The sequence below is a fragment of the Talpa europaea genome (assembly GCF_964194135.1).
Source record: "Talpa europaea genome assembly, chromosome: 9".
Lineage (NCBI taxonomy): Eukaryota > Metazoa > Chordata > Mammalia > Eulipotyphla > Talpidae > Talpa > Talpa europaea.
Window position 1 is genome coordinate 11,625,622 of NC_140076.1, and position 22,749 is coordinate 11,648,370.

Genomic DNA, 22,749 nt, shown 5'->3' on the forward strand with positions numbered 1-22,749 from the left:
AACAGTACACAGGTTGGAAAGGAAGTACTGGAGCTGCCCCTTTTCGTCAACAACATGGTTTTCTACAGAGAAGATGGCAAGGAATCCACATACATATCCAAAGAACCTCTAGAACTAGTGAGTGAGTTTAGCAAGGTTATAAGATACAAGGTCAAAAACATAAAAAATCAATGGCATTGCTATATATTAGCAATGAACATCTTAAAATAGTGCTATTACAATAACTCTCCCCAAAGGGAACATAGGGGAAATACAAAACACATAAGGATATGTATGCTGAAAACCCCAAATAATTAAATTCATGCAGAGGTTTGCGAGTGGAAGATTAAACTTTGCAAAGATGCAAACCTTTTCCAAACCAAACTACGGATTTGATATAATGCCAATCAAAACTATAGTGATGGAGAACAGAGCTGGGGTTGCCAGATTTAGGGGTGTGGGACTTCTGTGACTGAAAAGAGAGAACACATGAGAGTTTTGTGGTGGTTAGCAGTGTTCTGTATCTGATGGGGTGGAGGTCACACAAATCTACACATGTTAAACTTCCAGGGAACTGGAAGCCCCACTCTTGGCAAGGAGCAACAGTAGTAATCTCCTTGCTAATTCTGCAGTCAGCAGCTGTGGTCAGGATTCTGCTCTGCTTGTTTTAATGTAGGGCAAGTCTTTATCCTTCCAGAACCTGGGTTTTCTCATCTATAAAGGAGATCATTAACTCCCTCCCTGTCCATTGAGTAGGTTATTGGTTATTTGGAAGACATCATTCTCATTGTTGTGTAGATTTCCATCTTGTGAACTCACAACATGTATTTACTCATCTTGCTGAAGATGGACAGACATGTTTTTGAGGCCATCATGAACAGGGCTAATAGGAACGCTCTGCTACATGTCTCTGGTCAACATCTCTGTTGGATATGAGTGGTTGAGTATGGCACTCAGCTTTGGCAGGTGCTGTTAGTTTTCTAAAGTGGTTGTACCAATCTATACTCCACCAGCAGAAAACTGGCAGACTCTGGTAGTTCCACCTCCCTGCCAACACTTAGACTTCTCTTTATGCATAAGGATTTTATGGTGATTCTTCCCTTCCCTTCCCTTCCCCCTACCTCCCTCCTTAGGAACCCTGGCTTTCAACTGATGTAAATACTTGCTATGCCAAGCACTGGAGTACAGACAAACAAGTCAAAGTCCTTGCTCTCAGGAGTTCCCAGCTTGGTGGGTGGGACAGACCAGGAGAGAATTACTTTCAAAACAGGGATGTGCAATGATGGAAGTGGTGTGAAGCACAGAGGTTGTATATTGGAATGAGTGACCTTCCCTAAGGTTTCCTGAAAGAGGTGATTTCAGTGTTTCAACAATTTGGAACAATCTTGTCATGTATTGAAGTTGTATGTTTAATCATATTTTAAATTTAACTTTTTTTCTAATGCTAAGATTTACACTAGACCTATTTGGAAATTAAAGAAGAATTTTAAAAATTAGAAATCATCTGAAATCTTTTTAGTCAGAATTAAGAGCTGGTAGATGTTACAGGTAGGGTATTTCTTTTTTTTTTTTTTTTATAAATTTTATTGTTATATTCCCCATACAATTGCAGCCCCCCAATTCTGACCCCAATCCCTCCCCTCCCGCCCCCACCCCCCATGGTAGGGTATTTCTTTTAAGTGCCCCCCACAGTTCCCACTTCCTGCCAAGCTGAGTTTTTATTTATTTATTTATTTATTTATTTATTTTAAATAGAGGCATGCTTTATTTATTTGTTTTGCTGGTTTGTTTGTTTGTTTTGTTTATACATGCACTGGGTACAGTCAGAAGCACGGGAGGGTGAGAGAATTCACCAGAGCCAGAGCGGGGAGCAGAACAGGCAGAAGGACCGAAGTACACTGCTGAGGGGAGCAGCGGGCGGCAGGAGAGGTCTGCACGCCATGTGGGACCCTCCTCCGGTGGCCGGGGAGTAGCCAGGGATTGAACCGGCGCCGCAGAGGCCGCGGGCAGCTTCGCAACCCAGTGCTCAACCGCTGCGCCACCGGGGAGGCCCCAAGCTGAGTTTTTAAAGAGCCAGGTAGATGAAGAAGGGGGCAAAAAAGCACAAAGGAAGTGGTTGGATGGTGTGTTTGGTGAATACTGGGTGTTTGTGGGACAGAGCAGTAGGAATCCTTTGCCTCTGGACACTAGCATGTAGCATGTACTTTCTTTTCCTAAGTAGGCGAATTTTTTATTCCTTTATTAAGTGCTGCAAATATGCAGAACAAGCTCTTTATAAATAGAGTGACAAGTTGGAGACAAACAGCCAAGCAGTTCAGCTTGGCTCCCTGCCCACCCCTGCAGGTCTCCTCCTCCTGAGGCCAGGAGGTGGCAGGCACACTGGAGCCTTTTCTTATCTCTCAGGACTGTCTCAAGAACAGTGTGCACCCCTGCTGTTTCCCACACTAACCAAGTGGTCATTTTTCTCTCGGTGTTGGTAGAGTGCACTATTTCCCAGTGAAATGCTTGCTTTTAAAAATCCCTCCTCTTCCAGCAACATTTAAACACAACAGGGTTAGTACACTTCTCAGTCGCCAGTGGGATCACTTGAACTTTTCTGCACAAAAGTTGCCTTTTGATCTTCACAGATGACCACAATTTAAAAACATTCTTCTGCCATTTATACATGCTCATTTTAGGCAATTTGGAAAATTCAAAAAAAATTAAAATAAATAAAAAGAAGAGGAAATAATCATTCACAGTCCTACCACTTGGAGAAAACCACAGTTAAATTTTTGGCATATTTCCTTCCAGTCTTTTTTTTAATAATCTTCTTTTAACTATTTTTTAAAAATAATTACTTATTTTTAACAGAGGTAATATTGGGGTACTGCCATCAGGTATGACCACCATAGTGCACCCACCACCAATTCACCCATATTCCATCGCTCATTGTGCTTTCTTTGCTCTTTTTCTTTCCTCTCCCTCTCTCTGCCCTCCTTGGCATCCCGGTTCTGAGTCAGCTATCAAGGATTAGTTTGCCAGCTTATCTTTATCTGACTTAATTTAGTGACTTTATATTACACATGTTAGTGACACCATCTGGTATTTATCTTTCTCCTCTGACTTATTTCAGCTAGCATTATCCTCTCAAGCTCCATCCATGTTGCCACAAATGGCATGAGTTTATCTTTTTGATGGCTGAGTAATATTCCATTGTGTAGATATACCACATCTTCTTGATCCAGTCATCTGTTTTGGAGCATTTAAGTTGTTTCCATATCTTAGCTATTGTAAATAGTGCTGCCATAAACATAGGAGTGCAGGTATCCTTTTGAACTTATGTTTTTGTGACCTTTGGGTAGATTCTTAGCAGTAGAATTGCTGGGTCATATGGTAGATCCATTTTTAGTAATTTGAGGGTCCTCTGCACAGCTTTCCATAGTGGCTGGACTGGTTTGCATTCTCACCAGCTATGTAAAAGGGTTCCTTTTTCTCCACATCCTCACCATGCTGGCAGTTTTAATGTCTTCTTTGGAGAGGTGTTTGTTTAGTTCTTTTGCCTATTTTTTAATTGGGCTCTTTGTTTTGTTTTTGTAGGGTTTTAGGAGTTCTTTTTGTAACTTTGTCTATCTTTGGTATCTGTCCTTTGTACAGATGTATGCTGTACATCTGTACATCTCCCATTCAGTAGGGTGTCTTTTCATTTTAGCTATTGTTTCTTTCTCTGTACAGTAGCCTTTTAGTCTGATGTAGCCCCAGCTGTTAATGTTCTCTTTTGTTTTCCTTGCTGTTGGGGACGTATCCTTAAAGTCATCACTAAAGCTTATGTCATGAATTTTTTAGTCTCTGTTTTCTTCTATGTAAATAACCTTCTTTTTTAAATTATAAATGTAACATCTCAACACAGAAGAAAATTGGAGAAGTGTTGAAAAAATAATAAAAAACAGTCAGTTGTAATGTCACCCAGAAATGTCAACTTGCCAGCCAATCTTCTCCTGCTTGTCACTCCTGCTGTTTTTATGTCTCTCTCCATAAGTGAGAGTGCTGAAAGAGAAGGTAGCAAATACAGCCACCTTGTAAGAGCAGATCTGCTAGTGTCCCTGTAAGACAGGGTGGACTCCGCCTTGTCCCTGACATGTATGGGACACAGGGAATTAAAAGGCTGAAGACTGACGGTCTGGAATAGTATGCAAGATTTGATCCCCAACCAGCAGCAGGAGCATCCTGGGAGCTCCTAGAAATGTGATGAGCGCCTGTGGTGGGCATGGGCCAGGGTGTGTGTGGATCTGTTCTAATAAGCCTTCTAGGAGATTCAGATGAGTGCTACAGGCTGAGAAGTGCTCAACAGGAAGACGGAACTCAGATACATTGAAAAGGTGGGGGGGTTCCCTTGGGGAATGGGCAGGTCTGACTTTGCAGCATGGAACTTGAGCTTATACAACTTTGTGTCGTCAAGCTTCCTGGGGGAGGGACCACTAGATTGTGCATCCCATTGCCCAGGCCCTACTGGCCTGTAGCAGGTGCTCAACAAATACGCATTGAATGAATCAAAGAATGAATAAGCAAATGAACAAATGAACTCTGTAGCTGTGATCCACGTGTCTTTTTTTTTTTTTTTTTCCAATTTCTAGGCTCGGAGCATCAGTTAATATCAGCTGACCCCTGACCTCTTCCTGCCCACGTTGGCTGTACCTCCAGCCTCCAGAAGGAAAGTGGGTCTTGGAGAAAGCCATGATTTCACCATTCTTAGTGCTGGCCATTGGCACCTGCCTCACCAACTCCTTAGTGCCAGGTAGGATTGGGGGCACAGGTGGAAGGGTGGGGAGATCTGGTGCAGGGAGAGAAGGAAGGACCAGGGCAGCGTCTATGTTTAAAGTCATAGAATCGACCCAAGTATTTAAGAGCTGGCAGCAGTGTTCAGAGAGGAAACCCCAGGTCTGCTACCCCACGTGCTATGTGGCAACCCCTCAATGTTATCTTAGCCTTTAATTGTGGTTTCCATTTTCTCTTATCTCTAATAACCTGGAATCTAACCCGTCCCTGAGACTCCCCTGCGTGCGGGTGTGCTGACCCCTGTCGGTCTCTGGGTGGCTCCCTGGAGGCAGCACGCTTCCTGTGGCCCGGGATTCCTGCGTGTGAACTCCTGTTCCGCAGCAGTGGGTTCTGGGTTTTGTTTCCTGTTGGAGATACACAGGGAGGCGTTTCGACAGCGCCGGGTTAGGTTTGATCCTTCAGTGATACAAATTTTGATAGTAATTTCTCAGTTTGTGGTTCTTACGCTCTGAATTTGCACACCACTCCTCGCCCGCCTCGCCCACCCCCGCCCGCCAAGATCTGGCTCAGATTTGGAGCCGAGGTCACATTTTAGGCTGGCTTCCTTCCCAGTCGCTCTGTAGCGCCAAGGCAAGATGTGCTCATCAAAACAGACCTAGACCTGCTTCTGGTCTGACACCGAGGACCCCTCGGCTGCTCCCATTTACCTCTGGTTTGAATCCCCTCTTGATTTCTGCCTTCTAGGGACTTTCCTACCCTTTTTTTTTTTCCTTTTTCAAAACATTGTGTACTGTTTTTGATGCTTTTCCCTCAAGCATTTCTGTGTCTAGTCAGAGAGGGGAGCCGGTGGTGGCTCAGACCATGAAGTGGCTCGAAGGCCCCCTCTGCTCTCCTGGGCTGAAACTTTCCCATCTGCCCAGTGGAGAGAACAATTCCTCCTCCTGGGGGCTGGAGTAGGAATGACATGGGACAGGCACCATGTCCAGCAGGGAGCAGGTGCTCTTAGGGAAATACATATTTCAACAGATGAGGAAAATGGGGTACAAAGAAGGGACTGGCCTTCCCAGGTCCCACAACACGCCTGCAAGGATCCCATCTGGGCTGGCCTGTGGGGGTCCAGGCAACTCTCCCTCTGCAATCCCATGATGCCCAGCGGGGTGTCCTGCTTCTCAGCTCCCACTGTCCTGGGTAAAATGTGAACTGAGGGCTGACAAGATGGAGAAACAACAAAATGAATAATCTTCAAATATTCGGCCAATTTTTGTTTCATTTTAGCCTTTCTGAGTAGTATTTTCTCCCCCATCCCCTTTTCAAAATTAGACATAATTTACAGTAAAGTGCATGAATCTCAGCTGTATCACTTAATGAAAGTTTTACATGTTCTTATACCCATGTGACCACCAGCTGGAGCAAGACAGAACAGGTCCTGTTGGGGACACCAGATGCCTCTCCTGTGCCCCTCCCAACCAGCCACACACACCCCCCCCAAGTCAAAGGAAGTGACTGAGCTTACTCCTGCCCCCATAGACTAGTTTTGCCAGTCTTGAACTTCATACATGTGGAGTCACACGGTGGGCGCTGACGATCTGTGCCCCCGGCTTGACCATCAAGCGTTTGCGCGGGCCGTTAACGGGCTCAGAAAACAGTGGCCTCCGCGTTGCTGGCATTGCTGAGACCAGTGCTCCGACAATGCAGTCAGTTTGATGCCAGCTAAATCCTTCTCGGGAACAGACCCTGGGATGACTCTGGTGAGAGAGATAAGGGCTTTGCCCTGGCCAGACCCCCAATCTTGCAGGAGGCCAGTGCAGGGGAGGCCTGGCAAGGCTGTCAGAGCTCCTGATAAGAAAGAACAGGTGCGGACAGGTGGATGTCAGCTCAGCCCTAGGGGTGTAGTGGGGGCCTGCCCGCTGCTGGAGTGAAGGTCAGGATGGGTAGGAGTCCATCACCACCCAATGGCCAGAGAAGCTCCTTGACCAAAGCCTCAGCAGGTGATATAGGGGGGATGGGAATTGGCGACGCTGAGCCAATGGGATCCCTGAGCAAAACCACTGGCCCAGGCACTTGCCCAGCTCAGCTCATTTCCTCCCGAAACTGCCCTCAGCTAGCTGTGTTCCCCCACTCTCCTGGGGCGGAAACTAGAGTGGAAGCAGCTGTCGGGGCACATAGCTGGATGGAAGGGCTGGGCTCCCAGCCTCCAGCGGGACTCGGCCTGTGGGGTCTGACATCCCTGTGCTCAGCAGACGCCCTGGGAAGAAAGAGGTGGCGTGGGGGCTTCCAGGGTGAAGGTGGGTGCTAAGGAATGGGCATGGGGTGTCATCAGGGGAGGCCTCCTAAGCAGGGAGGAGTGTGGCATGTGGAGGGTCCAAGTCTAGAGGCCTGGCCTGTGCTGCACACCAGGGCAGGGTGCAGCCGCCTGGCGTGTGGCTCCTAGCTCTGCTGCAACTTCAGGAGCCTCGGTTTCTTCATTCCCTGATGACGTGTGGGAAGTGATGGCAGTCATCTCAGAGGGCTGTTGGGAGGTGAAGGAAATGTTGACACTTGCCTGGAAACTGTGGGGTGTGTGTGTGCGCACGCACTGGCCCTCCACTCGCTGAAAGGCCACGTGGGTCTGAACTGGGTCAAAAGATGAGGATTGTGGGCCTCCCCGGTGGCGCAGCGGTTGAGCGCTGGGTTGCGAAGCTGCCCGCGGCCTCTGCGGCGCCGGTTCGATCCCTGGCTGCTCCCTGGCCACCGGAGGAGGGTCCCACATGGTGTGCAGACCTCTCCTGCCGCCCGCTGCTCCCCTCAGCAGTGTACTTCGGTCCTTCTGCCTGCTCTGCTCCCCGCTCTGGCTCTGGTGAATTCTCTCACCCTCCCGCGCTTCTGACTGTACCCAGTGCATGTATAAACAAAACAAACAAACAAACCAGCAAACAAATAAATAAAGCATGCCTCTATAAAAAAAAAAAAATGAGGATTGTGTCCCTACCCATGGACACGACCTTGGGCAAGACTCTGCCTCAACCATCCCTGCTGGGCCATGGCAGGCGTCTGAGTGAGAGTCCCCACGAGTGCCCATCTCGGGGCATCTGCATCCCCACGGGCAGGTGTGATGGGCCCAGGGACAGAGGAGAGCCAGCCAGACAGTGGGAAGGACTCTGACCCCCATGGACAGGGAGGAATTTGGGGCCTCTTTGGGGAAGAAAAAGGGCTCCCAAGAAAGGTGATGGAATTCCTGGGGCTGAGGGGAAGGGGTTGGGTCACTTGTCTTACCCACTTAGTCCTCATAATGACTCTAAGAGGAGGGTCCAGACAACTCAGAGGATGAAACCAAGCTGTGAGGGGTGGCTGGACCCTCAGCTGCTACTTGGCACAGCTGTGGCTTCCATTGAGGTCTGTTGCCCGCTGAAGCCGGCGTTTTTGCCCTGGGGGATTGATGGCTGGACACACGTGGCCGCAAGGGAGAAAAGGAAGAAGGAGGAGAATTCCTGTTCCCGTTTTATCTCCAGATTAGGGAGGCAGAACGTCCTGTTTGCTGAGTGATCCAAACAGGAGTAAGATCAGACTTGGCTGCTTTAAACTTGAACATATAAAGCCTGCTGTTATTAACACAATCGCTCAGTCAGGTTCCTGCTGAACTGACTGAACTTTAATAAATAAGCCCTGCTGAGTTTATAATTGATGGCTGGTACAAGTAACTTGTTCTCTGGAGTAGGTTAAACATTACCCTCCTAACTGTGCTAGGACAATTCATGTGCTGCTGTGACAGAATGTCTCTGCTGGGTGGAAGGAAAGAGCAGGGGCCTTGGAGTGAAGCCCAGCTCTGATAGGGTCTGCCAGCGCTGTGTGACCTTGGGCAACTTGCTTGCTGTCTCTGAGGCTTGGTGTCCTTAGTCTGAGACATGGGGAGAAGCTCGAGGGTCCACAGGCTTGTCTGGAGAATTGGACTGGCCCCTGGGGTGGACAACCGCTGCACCCTCCTCCTGCCTTCAGCCGTGGGAAGTTGGGGTGGCTATAAGCCTGGGAATGGGAAACTGTCCCCACAGCCTGCCACATAACTCTGCCCCTCTCTCTGCAGAAAAAGAGAAGGACCCCAAGTACTGGAGAGACCAAGCTCAGCAGACCCTGAAAAATGCCCTGAGGCTTCAGACTCTCAACACCAACATAGCCAAGAACGTCATTATGTTTCTGGGCGATGGTAATGCCTGGGGGTGCGAGGAATGCTGGGTAGGTGGTAGGGAGGACCCCGGCAGGAACCCAGGTGCAAGGCAGAAGTGAAGGGTGTTGTATTAAAGAGGTTGGGTGCGGGGGCATGTTTAAGAAGATGGTGGGCCACATTGTGAATCCAAGATGTCTGCTCGGCCAGGCAGCCCCTTGAAGGTCTGAGGAGGGAGGAGACAGGGGCCACCCAGTCTCATTTAAGGAGTCATTGTCTGGTGCCCGTGGTCCCGCCTGCCTTGGCACCAGACTAAAGAGCCCTGGGTGCTCCAGAAGGCTGATTGGAGAGGCGGGGAGCCCAAGACTGAGGCCTCCACCCTTGCGGCAGGGATGGGCGTCTCCACGGTGACGGCCGCCCGCATCCTCAAGGGTCAGCTCCACCACAATCCCGGGGAGGAGACCAGGCTGGAGATGGACAAGTTCCCCTACGTGGCCCTCTCCAAGGTGAGCTCTGGCCCCAGCCCCCACCTCTTAGCTTGGCAGCCTGGAGGCCAGCACAGGGGTGGTGTTCTCTCAAGCCTGCCCTCTGGGGAATGACAACAGGAGCAGCTACTTCCAAGACCTGGAGGTTTTTAGCACATTGATTTTAAAGACTCGGTTGAAGTAGAACATATATAGAGAAAAGCACACAGCTTGAATTCCACAAACTGCACCTGTCTGTATAACCAGCACCCAGCTAGAGAGCAGCCAGAGACTCCCCAGAGCCCTCGCTGACCCCCACATGCCCCAACTATCCCTGCTTGTGTCCTCGATGTTTCCACCCACCTTTATTCTCTCCCAGGGATATTCAGGAAGTTAATTCAATGACTCGTATAAGGTGCTCTAGGCTGGGGTTGGGGGCGCAGGGGGAACTATGGTCATTCCTAGGGCCATAGGGTTGCTGGGGGTCCATAACACACACCCTCAGAACTCTCCAGGCTGGGGCTCACCTTAGGCTCACAGCAGGATCTGGAATGTTCTCTGTGCCCTTCAAGGAACTCTTAGTCTGGGGGCACGGAGACAGGCCGTAGTTTCAGGGTCTCTGCTAGAGTTCTGAAGTTGGGGTGATCATGCAGGGAGTGGGTACCAGCCTCTCACTCCATCCTCTGCTTCCTCTCTACCCATTCTACACCCTGCCTCCTCCCGCCCATTGCCCTCTCCTTCCCCCAAGCCCCTCCATTCTATCAAGAACCCCTCCCTCCCCCTTCTCCAGGATCACCTGCCTCCCCTCCCCTCGGTAGCCCCCACAGCCCCGGACCCAGCCCCCACTTCTCTTCCAAACTCATCTCGGAGGTTGCAGAGCATGTTCTCCCCTTGCAGCTGCCCTAGCCACTCCAGTAGCAGGGGGTGGGGCTGGGGCTGGGAAGCAGGTGCTGGGCAAGCGTGTGGCTCTGGGGGGCACATCCGGAGCAGCAGGACTCAGCCAAGGCTGGAGGGGGCCTGTGTCTCCCTGGCTCTTCCATGAATGAGGGTGAGGTGGGCGGCCAGGTGAGCTGCCAGGTGGGCCAAGGCCTGACCCTCCCTCCTATCTGCAGACCTACAACACCAATGCTCAGGTCCCTGACAGTGCGGGCACTGCCACTGCCTACTTGTGTGGGGTGAAGGCCAACGAGGGCACTGTGGGGGTGAGTGCGGCCACCCAGCGATCCCAGTGCAACACCACTCAGGGGAACGAGGTCACCTCCATTCTGCGCTGGGCCAAGGACGCTGGTGAGTGAGGATGGTGGCCTGAGGTGCGGCCCAGCTTGAGGCCTGCTGGCCTCTGGCTTCCCAACTGCACAGTGGGGCGACGGAGAAAAAGATAATGTTCTGGGCTCTTCTAGTTAGGATGTTCTGGGAATACAATATTCATGGAATCCCTTCCACGAGGGAAAGCTAGGGACTGGTTTCTCAGTGTGAGCTCTGGTGCCAGCTTGTCTCCCTGAGTTTACTCATTAGACTGTAAAATGGGCATGAAAACGCAGCTCCTTTAGATTTGGGGTGAGGGAGGTGAAGGACCAAGCTGAGTGTCCACCCCAGGGGGCTCAGGACAGGCCTATTCCTCCGTGGAGTTGGGAGGCCCTGGCATACACCCCCAGGAATTCTGGCTCCGGGGTGTGAGGTTGAATCACGCAGGAGACAGAACCACAATCCACCCGAGATCCCTTAGTGGGGTTCCCTGTGTTCTTACAGGGTATGTGGCGGGAAGGGGAGCTCCTCCAGGAGTGGGGTTCTGTAGAGTCCTTGATGGAGGGAAGGACCCCAGCCCAGATGGTTATGGTTATAGCTCAAAAACCCTGGCGGGGTGGGGGTCCGAGCTGCCAGGATATTTGGAAGCCACCACCCCCTAGTTAGTATTAATGGGGACACTGGGACCCAAACTGTCGGTGGCTGTCAGGAGGCCAGGAGTGAGCTAGAAGAGGGAGGGAGAAGACAGCTTGCATACCCCCGTCTCCAGACAAAGCCCCTTTCCCATGCCCCAGGGAAATCTGTGGGCATTGTGACCACCACACGGGTGAACCACGCCACCCCCAGTGCTTCCTACGCCCACTCTGCTGACCGGGACTGGTACTCGGACAACGAGATGCCTCCGGAGGCCCTGAGCCAGGGCTGCAAGGACATCGCCTACCAACTCATGCACAACATCAGGGACATTGAGGTGAGTGGGGGAGATGGGCAGATGGACGGCTTGTGGGACCTCCTGTGGGCCTGAGGCCTCAGGTCGAGGCTGGTCTGGGAGAAGCAGCTTGGCGTGGCTCCCCAAACACCTGGGAGGGCTCCCAGCCCATTAGGGGATTTGTGGTTGGGGCAGAGAGGCTCTGTAGGATTTCTCTGAGGTGGGGCTGAGGGATAAACCCTGATGTGGTCACCACCACACCCCAGGCGCCCAGGGATTATTCTATAATTGAAACTGGGCACTGCACACCCCCAACAGGGGAAGGTGGGGGCACATCTGAGGGGAGTACCTGCCCCACACATCCCCAAGTGTCCTGTGCGGGACTGCCAGCATACCCAGAGAAAAGGTCGTGTGAACAGTGGTTAGTGCCAGCTCTCATTTGAAAACCTCAGTTCAAATCCTTGCCATGCTGTTTGCTAGCTGTGTGACCTTGGGCCAGTTACCTAACCTCCTCTGAGTCTTCCCTTCATAGCTCTCTGTGAAATGCACCCACCTCGTAAGCGCTTTGCAAGATCTAAATAAAATAATCCCTGCAGTGTTTAGCACAGGGCCTGGCCCCCAGTGAGTGCTCAGAAAGTGGAAGAATTCATGCCTGAGCCACACGTGCCTGCCCTGCAGGGCGAGCTTGGACACTGCAGGAGGACATACAGCCTGGGCAGGTCCTGGTGCGCGTGTGGGTCCCTGCTGTGTTCTCAAATGAGAACCTCTGGTTTGCTCCACGTGAAGGGCTGGTAGGGGGTTGAGCCTGAGTCTAGAATGGGGGTTCAGTGAGGCTCAGAGAAAGCTCCCAGGTTCCATCTACCCCTCCTCTCTCTTTCCACCCCTACCAGAGGCTGGCTCCCAAACCCCTCCGTACCCCCTCCCCCCCAGTTTCTGAGCACCACTGGGCACCCTTCCCACCCGCTCACTCCCTTTACTGAGACATGGATCAAACATCCCCTTTCAGGACAAACAGTCCCGTGACCCCTCCTAGTGGGCCTACATCCAAGGCAGGCCACTGTCCTGACTTACCCCTGTCCTCGGCACGTCGACGCCTCTCCCTGCGCCTCAGTTTCCCTACCTGTGCAACAAGAACAGAAAGCCCTCCACCCCCAACTCTTCTAAGGCCGCTGGAGGCCAAGATGAGGTCATGGATGTGAGAACATTTGTTGTACAAGCACAGGGTATAATTACAGGCTGCTCCTCAGAGAGATTTGGCAAGAACGGCCTGAGATGGGGGGACAAGAACTTAAGGGAAAACCGAGTAGAGGGAGACTTCTCAGGCTGGGGTGAAGGGAGGATGGGAGCTCCTTGGGGTGTCTGGAGGCAGGATCTGGGGTGTGAGTGAGGGGTCGCTTCCTGCCTCCCTCTCTCACACTCATCCTTTTCTCTCCACCTCTCTGCCCTGCATCAGCACCAAAGCCCCCCAGCCCCCAGGCTGTACATGAAACAAAAATCTTGGTGTCCCGCCCTGAAAATAAATATCTTTTGCTAAAAAAAAAAAAAAAAAAAAAAGGACACAAACCCAAACCCTAAAGTCAAACAGCAAGTCTGTTATTTGGAGTTTAATGAGCCCGTGTGAAGTCCCTGTTGGGACTGGAAATGATGAGGCTCAGGCACCAAGATTGGGGGCTTCACTTTCCACTCTGAACATGCCAAGGGGTCAGGTTCTGTGGGAACATTGGTGGGGGGCAGTGACCCTCTCCTAGCCTGCCCCGACCCAGCGCTCCTGGCCGGGCCTCAGGGAGGGACTTGCCTCTGGGAATCCTTTGATGTGGGCTCCTGGCGGTGGGACCGCCTCCCCCAGAGCTCACCCCTGGGTGCCAGGGCGACCCTCACCATGGCAAGTCCTGCTGTGACAGTCCCATGGGTGGCTGTGATTTCCATGTTCTAGTTGAGGACACTGAGGCGCAGACCGAGCCGTGGAGTGAGAGTCCACGCCCTCCATGATCCACACTGGCCTGACCCCCGGCCCCTCCAGCCCCGCACAGCCAGCTTCTGAGTGGGAAGTGGAGTGGAAGGCAGAGAAGGGGCCGCTGCGAGGCCGGCCTGGGCGCGGTGGGGTCGAGGCTGGTCCCAGCAAGCTCCGCTCTCCCCAGGTGTCAGCCAGGGGCGGTGGCCTGGGCTGACGCCCGCGGTGACAGGAGGACACCGGTGTGGTGGTCACCGCAGGCGGCGGCTGTTATGCTCTTGGCCCCTGTTTTAAAAATAGTCAGGACTTCAAACATGGGCTCCCAAGGAAAACAAACAGTCCCGCGTCCGTCCGCCTGCGCACGCCAGCCACCGTGGGTAAAATTAGCCTGGCGAGGACTACACAGGCCAGGCCGGGTGCGCTGTTTGCCCAAGCTCCCAGCTGGGCTGCCCTGGACCTCCCTGGCTGCGGCCTCTAGCCTGTGGGCACTGTGCCCCTCTCTGTGGGGAGAGGAGGCTCTTGGAATCTGGTCCTTGGCTCTGCGGAAGCATCAGGGTTCTGGTGCCTGCGTCCTCTGCCCCAGGTTCAAATCCTGGGTCTGCCACTTACTGGCTTGGTGGCCTTGGTGGAAAGAAATCACATTTCGGAACCCATTTCTTTTTTTTTTCTTTTAAGATTAATTTCATTTGTTTTTGCATGTAAGAACTGGGGAGAGGGGATTCACCAGAGACTAAGTGGGGAGAACAGGAAGATCTACTGAAGTACACTGCTGAGGGGAGCAGCGGGCGAGACAGGAGAGGTCTGCTGCGCCATGTGGGTCAGCTCCCACACCGGGGATCAAATTCGTGCTGCTATGGCTGCCGATAGCTGGACAGTGCTGAGACTCCAACCTCTGCACCACCAGAGAGGCCCTGAGCCCATTTCTTTATCTGGGAAACGGATGACACAGGCTCGCTTGAACCCTTGGCAGGAAGTTGAGGAAGAGAAAGCCTCTCAAGGGCTTCGTGCCTGACACTTGGGGGGCCTGTGGGTCTCCGTGGAATTATGTGTCAGGCAGGGAAAGTTAGCGGTGGCTCCCATATTTCACCCAGAAGCCCCAAACCACTCCCCACAGACTCGTGATTTTCCCCTCTCCAAGTTGGAGCACAGGCTCAGGGTGGGCGGCATGACCCGAGCCCAGGACTCGCCAGGCTGGTGAAGCAGCCACCCCACCCCTAGGCCTCCCCGAGCCCAGCTCTCCAGTGGGGGGGCCCTGGGTATCTTGGTATTGTGATATTGAAGGCTTCTGTCCCCTTTAGGTAATCATGGGGGGCGGCCGGAAGTATATGTTCCCCAAGAATAGAACTGATGTGGAGTATGAGATGGACGAGAAGGCCCGGGGCACGAGGCTGGATGGCCTGAACCTCATTGACATCTGGAAGAGCTTCAAACCTAGACACAAGGTAGCCACATGGTTGCAGGGATGGGGCGGGGTGGGGACGGCCTGTGCAGGGTGGGGTGAGCCCTCTCTATTTTTTTCTTTGTAAAATGGGGATCATAATTCTTACCTCAGTGAGCTCAAACGGTAAAACATGTATGAATGGCACACAGTAGGTGGTCAATCAATTCCTTCCGAAAAGGGACCCAGAGAGGTAGGCAGTAAAGCAGATGGTGGGTCAAGGGTAACCTGCATGGGTATTCAGTGCACCTGAGCCCCTACTGTGTGCAGGGCCCTGGACTGGGCATGACATCTAAAGGATGGCTCAGATGCAGATGATGGGAAGCCAAGGGCCTATGGGAACCTGGCAGAAGGAGAAGCGGGTAGAAGAGGCTCTTGCAGGCCAAGGTGGCAAGGAGGGGAGTGTGCTGGCCAGGGTGTGAGCGGGGAGCCCTCCACCACGAGTTGGCTTTGGCCTGGACTGGGAAAGTGCCCCGGGCTCTGGCTCCCTGGAGTGCCTCTGGCCCTTTAAATCTGTGCTGCTGGCCACTGGGCCTGGGGCAGCTGGGGTCTGGAAATGACTGTGGTCAGCGCTGAAGACAGTGGGGAACAGCCTGGCAGGAACTTTGATGTCTGCTCGGGGTTGGGTTTCTGAGGGTTCCAGGCCTAGCCCCTGGGGAGGCCTTGTGGGATGGGACTGCGCCAAAAGCAAGGTGGGGGCAGGGGCCCGGGAATGGCCCCCACGGGGCTGGTGGGGTGGGACCCAGCCAGTTTGATCCTCTTCCATTCCGTCTGAGTCAGCACAGGCTGGGCCAGAGCCCCTTCCCTGCCTAAGTCAGAGACATGGCCCCTCCCAGCCTCAGTTTCTCCCCCTGAAAAGGGGGAGAGAAATCCAAACCCCGGGACTGGACTATCCCAGAGTGGCATCTATTCCTCGAAATGCTTGCCCTGAGAGTGGGGACTCAGCATGAGCTTCAGCGTCTCGTCCATAAAATGGGAACCGCAGCACCTATCCTGTCGGCTTGGTGTGAGGGTTAAATGAGAGCCACAGGGGAGCCACCCCAGTGAGGCTATCAGTGAAAGGGGCGCCTTAGCCACCCATCTTCTCACAGCAGCCCCTCAACTTTGGAAACCAATGAGCCCAAAGCCATTGCCAAATACCATTGCCAGAGAAGGCGAGGGGAGAGTTCCCTTTGTGCCGGGACCCCAGCCCAGGCCCTGATGGTGCTGTCTCCTGGCAAGTGGGCCAGCCTTCCCCCGCCACCACCCCCTGCAGCCTCTGTGCCCTGGGGAAGCAGCACTTCCTTATCACCCCCCTTAGGTGGGGTCCCCAGGGCAGAGCTAGGGTCTCAGTTTCCCCCCATCTCTCACAGCCCCCAAATGCACACACATGCCCTCAGTGGACATCAAGTCCCCTCGTGACCTGTGCCGCGAGTCTATTACCTGCTGGGAATTCTGTTCCCTGACCTGAGACTGTTGGTCACCCAGGGCCCCAATAGGACATCACCTCTACCGGGAAACCCTCCCTGATCCCTCCTCTGGGCTCCTGATACCCCTTCAGAAGTCCCATCCCTCTTCATTGCAATTATCTGTTTATTTGACATTTCTTGCGGGCAAGGATGTTAGGCCCTCGGGGCAGGATTGCTAAAGGACTGAGGGAAACAAATGCATGCCCTTGGCTCTGCAAGCACTGTCAGCCCTGGCGCCCCAGTGGGAGCTGACACAGGCCCTTCCTCCTAGCACTCTCACTACGTCTGGAACCGCACCGAACTCCTGACCCTTGACCCTGCCACTGTGGACTACCTCTTGGGTAAGTAGAGGGCAGCCCAATGGGGTGCCCTGAGACAGTCTAGCACCTAGGGATGAAGCCCTAGCCTGCCCCCCCGTACTTAGGGCCTTTGTCCTCAGCCTCTGGGAACCGGGAGGGTGAGAAGGGGCGGTGGGTCACAGAAGGAAGGCTGGAGTCAGCTGGATGTATAGGGTCAGTAGCCCATGGGGCACAAGGGGAAACTAGAGTTCAGAGGGGGCAAGTGCACCATAGCATGTCACACAGCAGGTTAGAGTTGTCGAGGTGAACCCTGGCTGGAGCTGGCATGTCAACACCTCAGGCTGTGTGCCCGGCGCCCAACTCCTGACCCCTGACATTGTCTGGGTTGTATCTGTTGTATCTCCACTAGGGGCTGCACCCTTCTCCCCCAGGAGTGGGGCACAGGTGATGGCCCCAGGGCCCCCCACCCCAGCACTTCCATGCAAATGCTTGGGTTCTCTTTCCCACTTGGCTGTTGTGCCCAGCGAGTGATGGCGAACTCTCCTGCAGACTTACACGCGCACAGCTCGAGGCCTTGGGTGTGTCATTGGAGATGATGGGCTGGGAGCTGAGCGCCTGAAGGATCCTCAGACACACCCAGGCAGGCGAGGCCCCTGTTGTCGGGGCCCATGCACACCCCATACACACATAGGTGTGCAGCGTGTCCCCCGCAGAGCACCGAGGCCCCTGGTGGATCCCAGAGCAGAGGGCTCGGCCCCACCCCACCATCCCGTAGCGGCACGACCTCGGGCAATGCTTTCTCCTCTCTGCCTCAATTTCCTCTTCTACAAAGTAGGAATGATGACTCTCCTATAAAATGGGGATAATGACAGGGCTCCCGGGCTTGTCGTGAGGATTAGAGGCGCTAACACACTGTGTGCGTTCTCTTGCTGTGTAGTAAATTATCCCCAAACTCAGCAGTTTAAGATAAGAGTAAACACTTATTACCTTACACAGTCCCTGTGGGGTGGGAGCCTGGCCGGGTCTCCCATGAGGTCAGTCGTCTGACGGCCTCTCGGGGGCTGGCAGGTGTGGCCTCTGGCCCCCTGGTGCCAGCCGGGAGCCGGGGCCTGGGCTCCTGCCCCAGTCCCTCCCCATCGAGCCATCTGGGCGTCCTCACAACATGGCGGCCGGCGTCCCAGGCATCTAAGCGCGGGCGAGGCAGAAGCCGCACTGCCTCTCGCCCCGGTCTGCCAGGCCGCCAGTGGGGTGAGGGGGGGCACACGAGGACGGCGCTCCGGGCAGCAGGGGCTGCTGGGCACCATCTTGGCGGCTGTGCACACCTTCACAGACGGGCAAGGTGATGTCCAGGGCTGAAACCCCAACTGGGTACACGTGGGGCCACGTGACATGGGCAAGGAACGGCTCCCTCATCTATTTCACAAATGAGAAAACCCAGCTCAGTGAACAGAAGGGACAGTGACCCCAAACCTGCTGCTTCACTGCACACGCACCATGCCCTTCAGCCTGATCTGTAAGTGACCTGTAAATACACACTGAGCTGCCCCCTGGGTCCTGGCCATGGTCCTCTGCCAATCGCCCCATGTCGGGGGCCCCTCAGACGGGGCCAGACTGATGGGTTTGAATCCTGGATCTGCCATTTGGTGGCTGAAAACAGCCAGTCACTGAACACTTGTGCCTCAACCTCCTGCATCTGTAAAATGGACATGGTGAGTCCCTCGCCATGGCAGAGACTGCAAGGATGGAAGGACACGTACCCCAAAGCCCAGGGCACCATTCAGGCCCATGACAGCAGCTTCCTTCCTATCTCTCTACCCCACTTGGGTGTGGGGAGCCTGTGTGCCCTGAGACACGGGGTTCCTTGGGGGTCCAGCATGGTCATGAGCACTAACCACCCACATCCTCCTGTGTCCCTCAGGTCTCTTTGAGCCGGGGGACATGCAGTATGAGCTGAACAGGAACAACGTAACCGACCCATCACTCTCTGAGATGGTGGAGGTGGCCATCAAGATCCTCAACAAGAACCCCAAAGGTTTCTTCTTGCTGGTGGAAGGTAGGGCCCCAAGACTGGCTGCAGGGTCCCCTCCCTGGGAGCTTCCAGAGACCCACCCTGGGCTCAGGGGACGGGCAGATCAGCTCTCAAAGAGCACGGCCATGCCTGCGCTGAGGGGAAATCCCTTAGTTGTGGAATGGGAAAGAAAAGGACGATATTGAAACTCCCAGCCCAACCGGCTGTTGTCCTTTGGTATGGCGATGGCACTTAGCAGTCTGGAGGGCTTCCTGAAAGAGGAGACGGGTTCTTTTTTCTGGTCCCTCCTGAGGCCTGACTCTAGAAGGGCTTGCAGTCCCCATCAACTTCACTTTACCAGAAACACAAATCCTCAGATCCTCCCTGGCTCTCAACACTGTATGTTGAGATATTAACAGGGCTCCCTAGGACTGTGTTAAGGCCCCCAAGTTGACCTTGGGTTCTGGTGCTGATGCTGCCATCCTTGGGCTGTGTGGCTGCTACCTGTACATTTCTAGAAAATGAAGCCCTAAATAGTCCCCTTCCACAGGAGGGTTGTTAGCATCCCTTGCACTCAGAGACATGAAATATTTGGCATGGGGCCCAGCAGAAGTAAATCCTGTTCCTATTATTAGCATTTTATGATTACACAACAGCTAAGTCAGTAACAATAGGAAGTGTGAGGAAGTGCTAACGCTTCCAGAGTCTTCCAAGGTTCTAACGGCCATTGTCCACCATGGTTCCTGATGTTGCCTCATGGTGTTCTACAAGCGCGCACATACACACTTGCACACACACTCTCACCACAACCACACTTGGGTCCTCCGCCCTCCAAAGGCCGGCAGTCACCACCAGCCTGGCTTGGTGGCTTTCTTGCCAAACCCCAGGGTTCCCACTCAAGCACGGCGGTCTCGGCCTGGCCCTGAACAGGCCTCTGACGCCGAGGAAGCGGCCAGCAACCAGCCGTGGTGAGCATGGGCTCCCCCGGGAGCTGTCCTCTTTGTGAGCAGGGCCAGGACTGGGCCCTCCAGGCCACTGGTTCCAAAGCCACAACAAAGGCTGGACCCACCCTGCCAGCCTGCCAGGGCCCAGTGGTGAGGCTTTGGCTGGTGGGCGGGGGGGACAGTGAGACGCCCAGGCCCCTCAGAGCTGAGAGTGTCCACCAGGGAGCGTCTTCCCCTCAGGGAGGGAGGTGCTCCCTCAGGTCACGTGGCTCTAAGCCATGACCTTTAAGCCAGGCTCGTGGCCAGGCCCCCAGTGCTCCCCAGGGGAGGCGCCCTGGCATCTGGGCTTCCACAGGCCTTTGTGGAAGCCTGCCATGGGCACTGCCCAGCACTGCCCGGGCACCAAAGGTTTCCCCACCCTTTCAGAGCATGCTGTACGTTCAGCTCAGAGGCTGTATTCAGAGTGGAGGTGGGAAAACAGGGCCTTGTGAGTGAGTCTCACTGGAATCCAGCGCCAGCGAATCCCACTTTGGGTAGCTGCCGTCCCCACTCGAGGCCTCAGTTGCTTCATCTGTAAATGGGGCTGATTATGCCCATCTCTGCCCAGGAGAGCTGCAAAGGGGAGACATCAGCTCGCCAGACCTGGCACCTAGTGGGCACTTGGGCTTGTTTTGCCCTTCCTTGCCTCTGAGGTTCCCCTCAGCGGAAGCAGTGTAACGGGAGCAGCATGGGAGGGAAAGAGCGTGAGCTTTCAGTCAGGTGGATCTGATTTAAACCCTGGCTTTGTGCTCTCCGCGCTGGGTCTTTGGTCCAGCGACTTGCCCTCCCTGCATTGCTGTGGAGACCGAGGGTGGCGTGAAACCCTGTGGTAGTGGCAGGCTCGGGGCCATGGGTCTTCCGTCCCCTCACGTGAGGCCTCTGCCTCGGTGTCCCAAGGAGGGAGGATTGACCACGGACACCACGAGGGCAAAGCCAAACAGGCGCTGCACGAGGCAGTGGAGATGGACCAGGCAATTGGTCAGGCAGGCACCATGACATCCCTGGAAGACACGCTGACCATTGTCACTGCTGACCACTCCCACGTCTTCACCTTTGGCGGGTACACCCCCCGAGGCAACTCTATCTTTGGTAAGTGGGCCTTCATTGGGGTGGGCACTGGGCACTCCCAGGGTGTGCCCATCTAGGAGCAGGAGTGGGGTGAGAGAACCAGCAAGCCTGGGGTGGGCACAGGTGGGACTGCAGGGGAATTGGGTAGGGGAGAGGAGTTACTGACGGGTGGGGCAGGGGCATAAGGGCGAGAGAGTGGAGTGAGGTGAGTGCTCGGTGGCTACATGAGAATGAGAGGATGGAGGGATGGATGACGGGGAGAGGAGAGGCAGGAGGGAGGGAGGGAGGGTAGGGTGGAGGGACAGAAGAGCGAACTGACAGATGGGAGGGATGTGGGCACAGTGCAACTGAGGGATGGTTGGTTAGAAGCTAGCTTCATGGAGGTGGTTCAGGGCCTTTCAGAAAGGACTCAGGGGTTGCCAAGCTGCAGTTTGGGGACCACATCCTGATGCCACAACATAACCCCTGGATCAATGTCCCCTGCGCAGGTCTGGCCCCTATGGTGAGTGACACAGACAAGAAGCCCTTCACTTCCATCCTGTATGGCAATGGACCTGGCTACAAGGTGGTGGGTGGTGAGCGAGAGAATGTCTCCATGGTGGACTATGGTGAGTTTGCTAAGACCCAGGGCTGGGTTAGGACAGGGCATCTTTGGGGATGGGCTTGGAAACAGACTGGAAGCTTGTGGTCAAGGTTAGGGATCTCAGAATAGTTAGGTGACTCAGAAGAATCTCAGTCTGAATCCCCATCTGTAATTTAAAAGCTCTGTGATCTGAGGCAGTTTCTTCCATAAAAGGGTTCTGCTACCTAAGGTTGTCTGAAGGACTAGCTGGGCCTCATGAGCTTAGCATGGTTCTAGCCCATGCAGGCACTTGTTATGGTACACTTTCACTTTTACTGTCTGTGTAATATTCCATTGAAGGAGCCATCCCAATTTTTTCACTCATAGCCATACTGTTGACTGTTCTTGATGTCCCCAGTGGCCCTGGTCCCCAATGCTGCAGCCAGAGAAAGAGGCGCGTCTGGGTTGACTTCTTAAGCATCTAAACAGCCCAGATGGGGTTGACTTTCTCTTCTGGAAGTTGAGAGTACAGGCTTCTGTGTCTGAGCAGACTTGGGTCTGAGTCCCATGGCTTGTGCAAAATTATTTCCCCACACTGAGCCCAAGTCTCCTCTTCTATGAAATGGGGCATAGGAGGCAGCCTGGAAGGGGCATAGAGAGGCTGCTACACGGCACCAGGTCGCTGGCACATTCTCAGCAAGTGTTCCTCCTGCCTGCAGCTCACAACAACTACCAGGCACAGTCTGCTGTGCCGCTGCGCCACGAGACCCACGGTGGGGAGGATGTCGCAGTCTTTGCCAAGGGCCCCATGGCGCACCTGCTGCACGGCGTCCACGAGCAGAACTACATCCCCCACGTGATGGCTTACGCGGCCTGCATCGGTGCCAACCGCGACCACTGTGCCTTTGCCAGCTCGGCAAGCAGCCCTTTTCCAGGTTCCCTGCTGCTCCTGCTGGCCCTGCTCCCCCTGAGCATCCTGTTCTGAGGGTCTGGGCCCGGGCACCCACTAGCCACGACAGAGGGCCAGCCTCCCTCTCCCAGCACTGCCCACTGCCTAGCAGCCCACACCTCAAGGGGCTGGGAGGCAGAGGCCTCTGGAGCCTCTGCAGCTGTCAGAAAGGGGACCTAGGAAACCAAAGTCCACTGCCCACCTCACTCCCCTCTGGAGTCCTCTGGCCAGGGCCTGGCCTCCAGCCTCTGGCCCCTTTCCACCGTCCCTTTGACCAACAGGGTAGGTTTCTTTTGGGCAGGCAGAGAGCAAAGACTGCAGACATTCTCAAAGCATCTTATTTTTCTAGCAAATATATTTCTCCAGGCTTGGAGGCCCTGAGCTTCCATGGAACATTCTGGATCTGACCCTCCCACTCCCCCTTTCCTTCCCTCTGGAACCCACCAGGCACCGCCAGGCTCTTGTTGCTGTCTTCAAGCCCAGCCCTAGTGCAGGGGAGACCAAGTCCTCCCCATGATGCGGGTTTGTTCACGCACT

At 54.1% G+C, this 22,749-nt stretch overlaps 1 protein-coding gene across 1 annotated transcript; it reads left to right on the plus strand.

Annotated features, from left to right (window-relative positions):
• Nucleotides 1-4,224: 4,224 nt before the first annotated feature.
• Nucleotides 4,225-22,248, plus strand: ALPL (alkaline phosphatase, biomineralization associated; the record flags this gene model as incomplete). Its single annotated transcript, XM_084242725.1, has 11 exons — nt 4,225-4,753; nt 8,792-8,911; nt 9,260-9,375; nt 10,446-10,620; nt 11,373-11,548; nt 14,756-14,899; nt 16,615-16,684; nt 18,561-18,695; nt 20,531-20,722; nt 21,190-21,309; nt 21,983-22,248. Exons 1-11 carry the CDS (start codon nt 4,693-4,695, stop codon nt 22,246-22,248), a joined length of 1,575 nt encoding a protein of 524 aa, XP_084098851.1. The 5' UTR covers nt 4,225-4,692.
• Between the last annotated feature and the right edge of the window lie 501 nt (nt 22,249-22,749).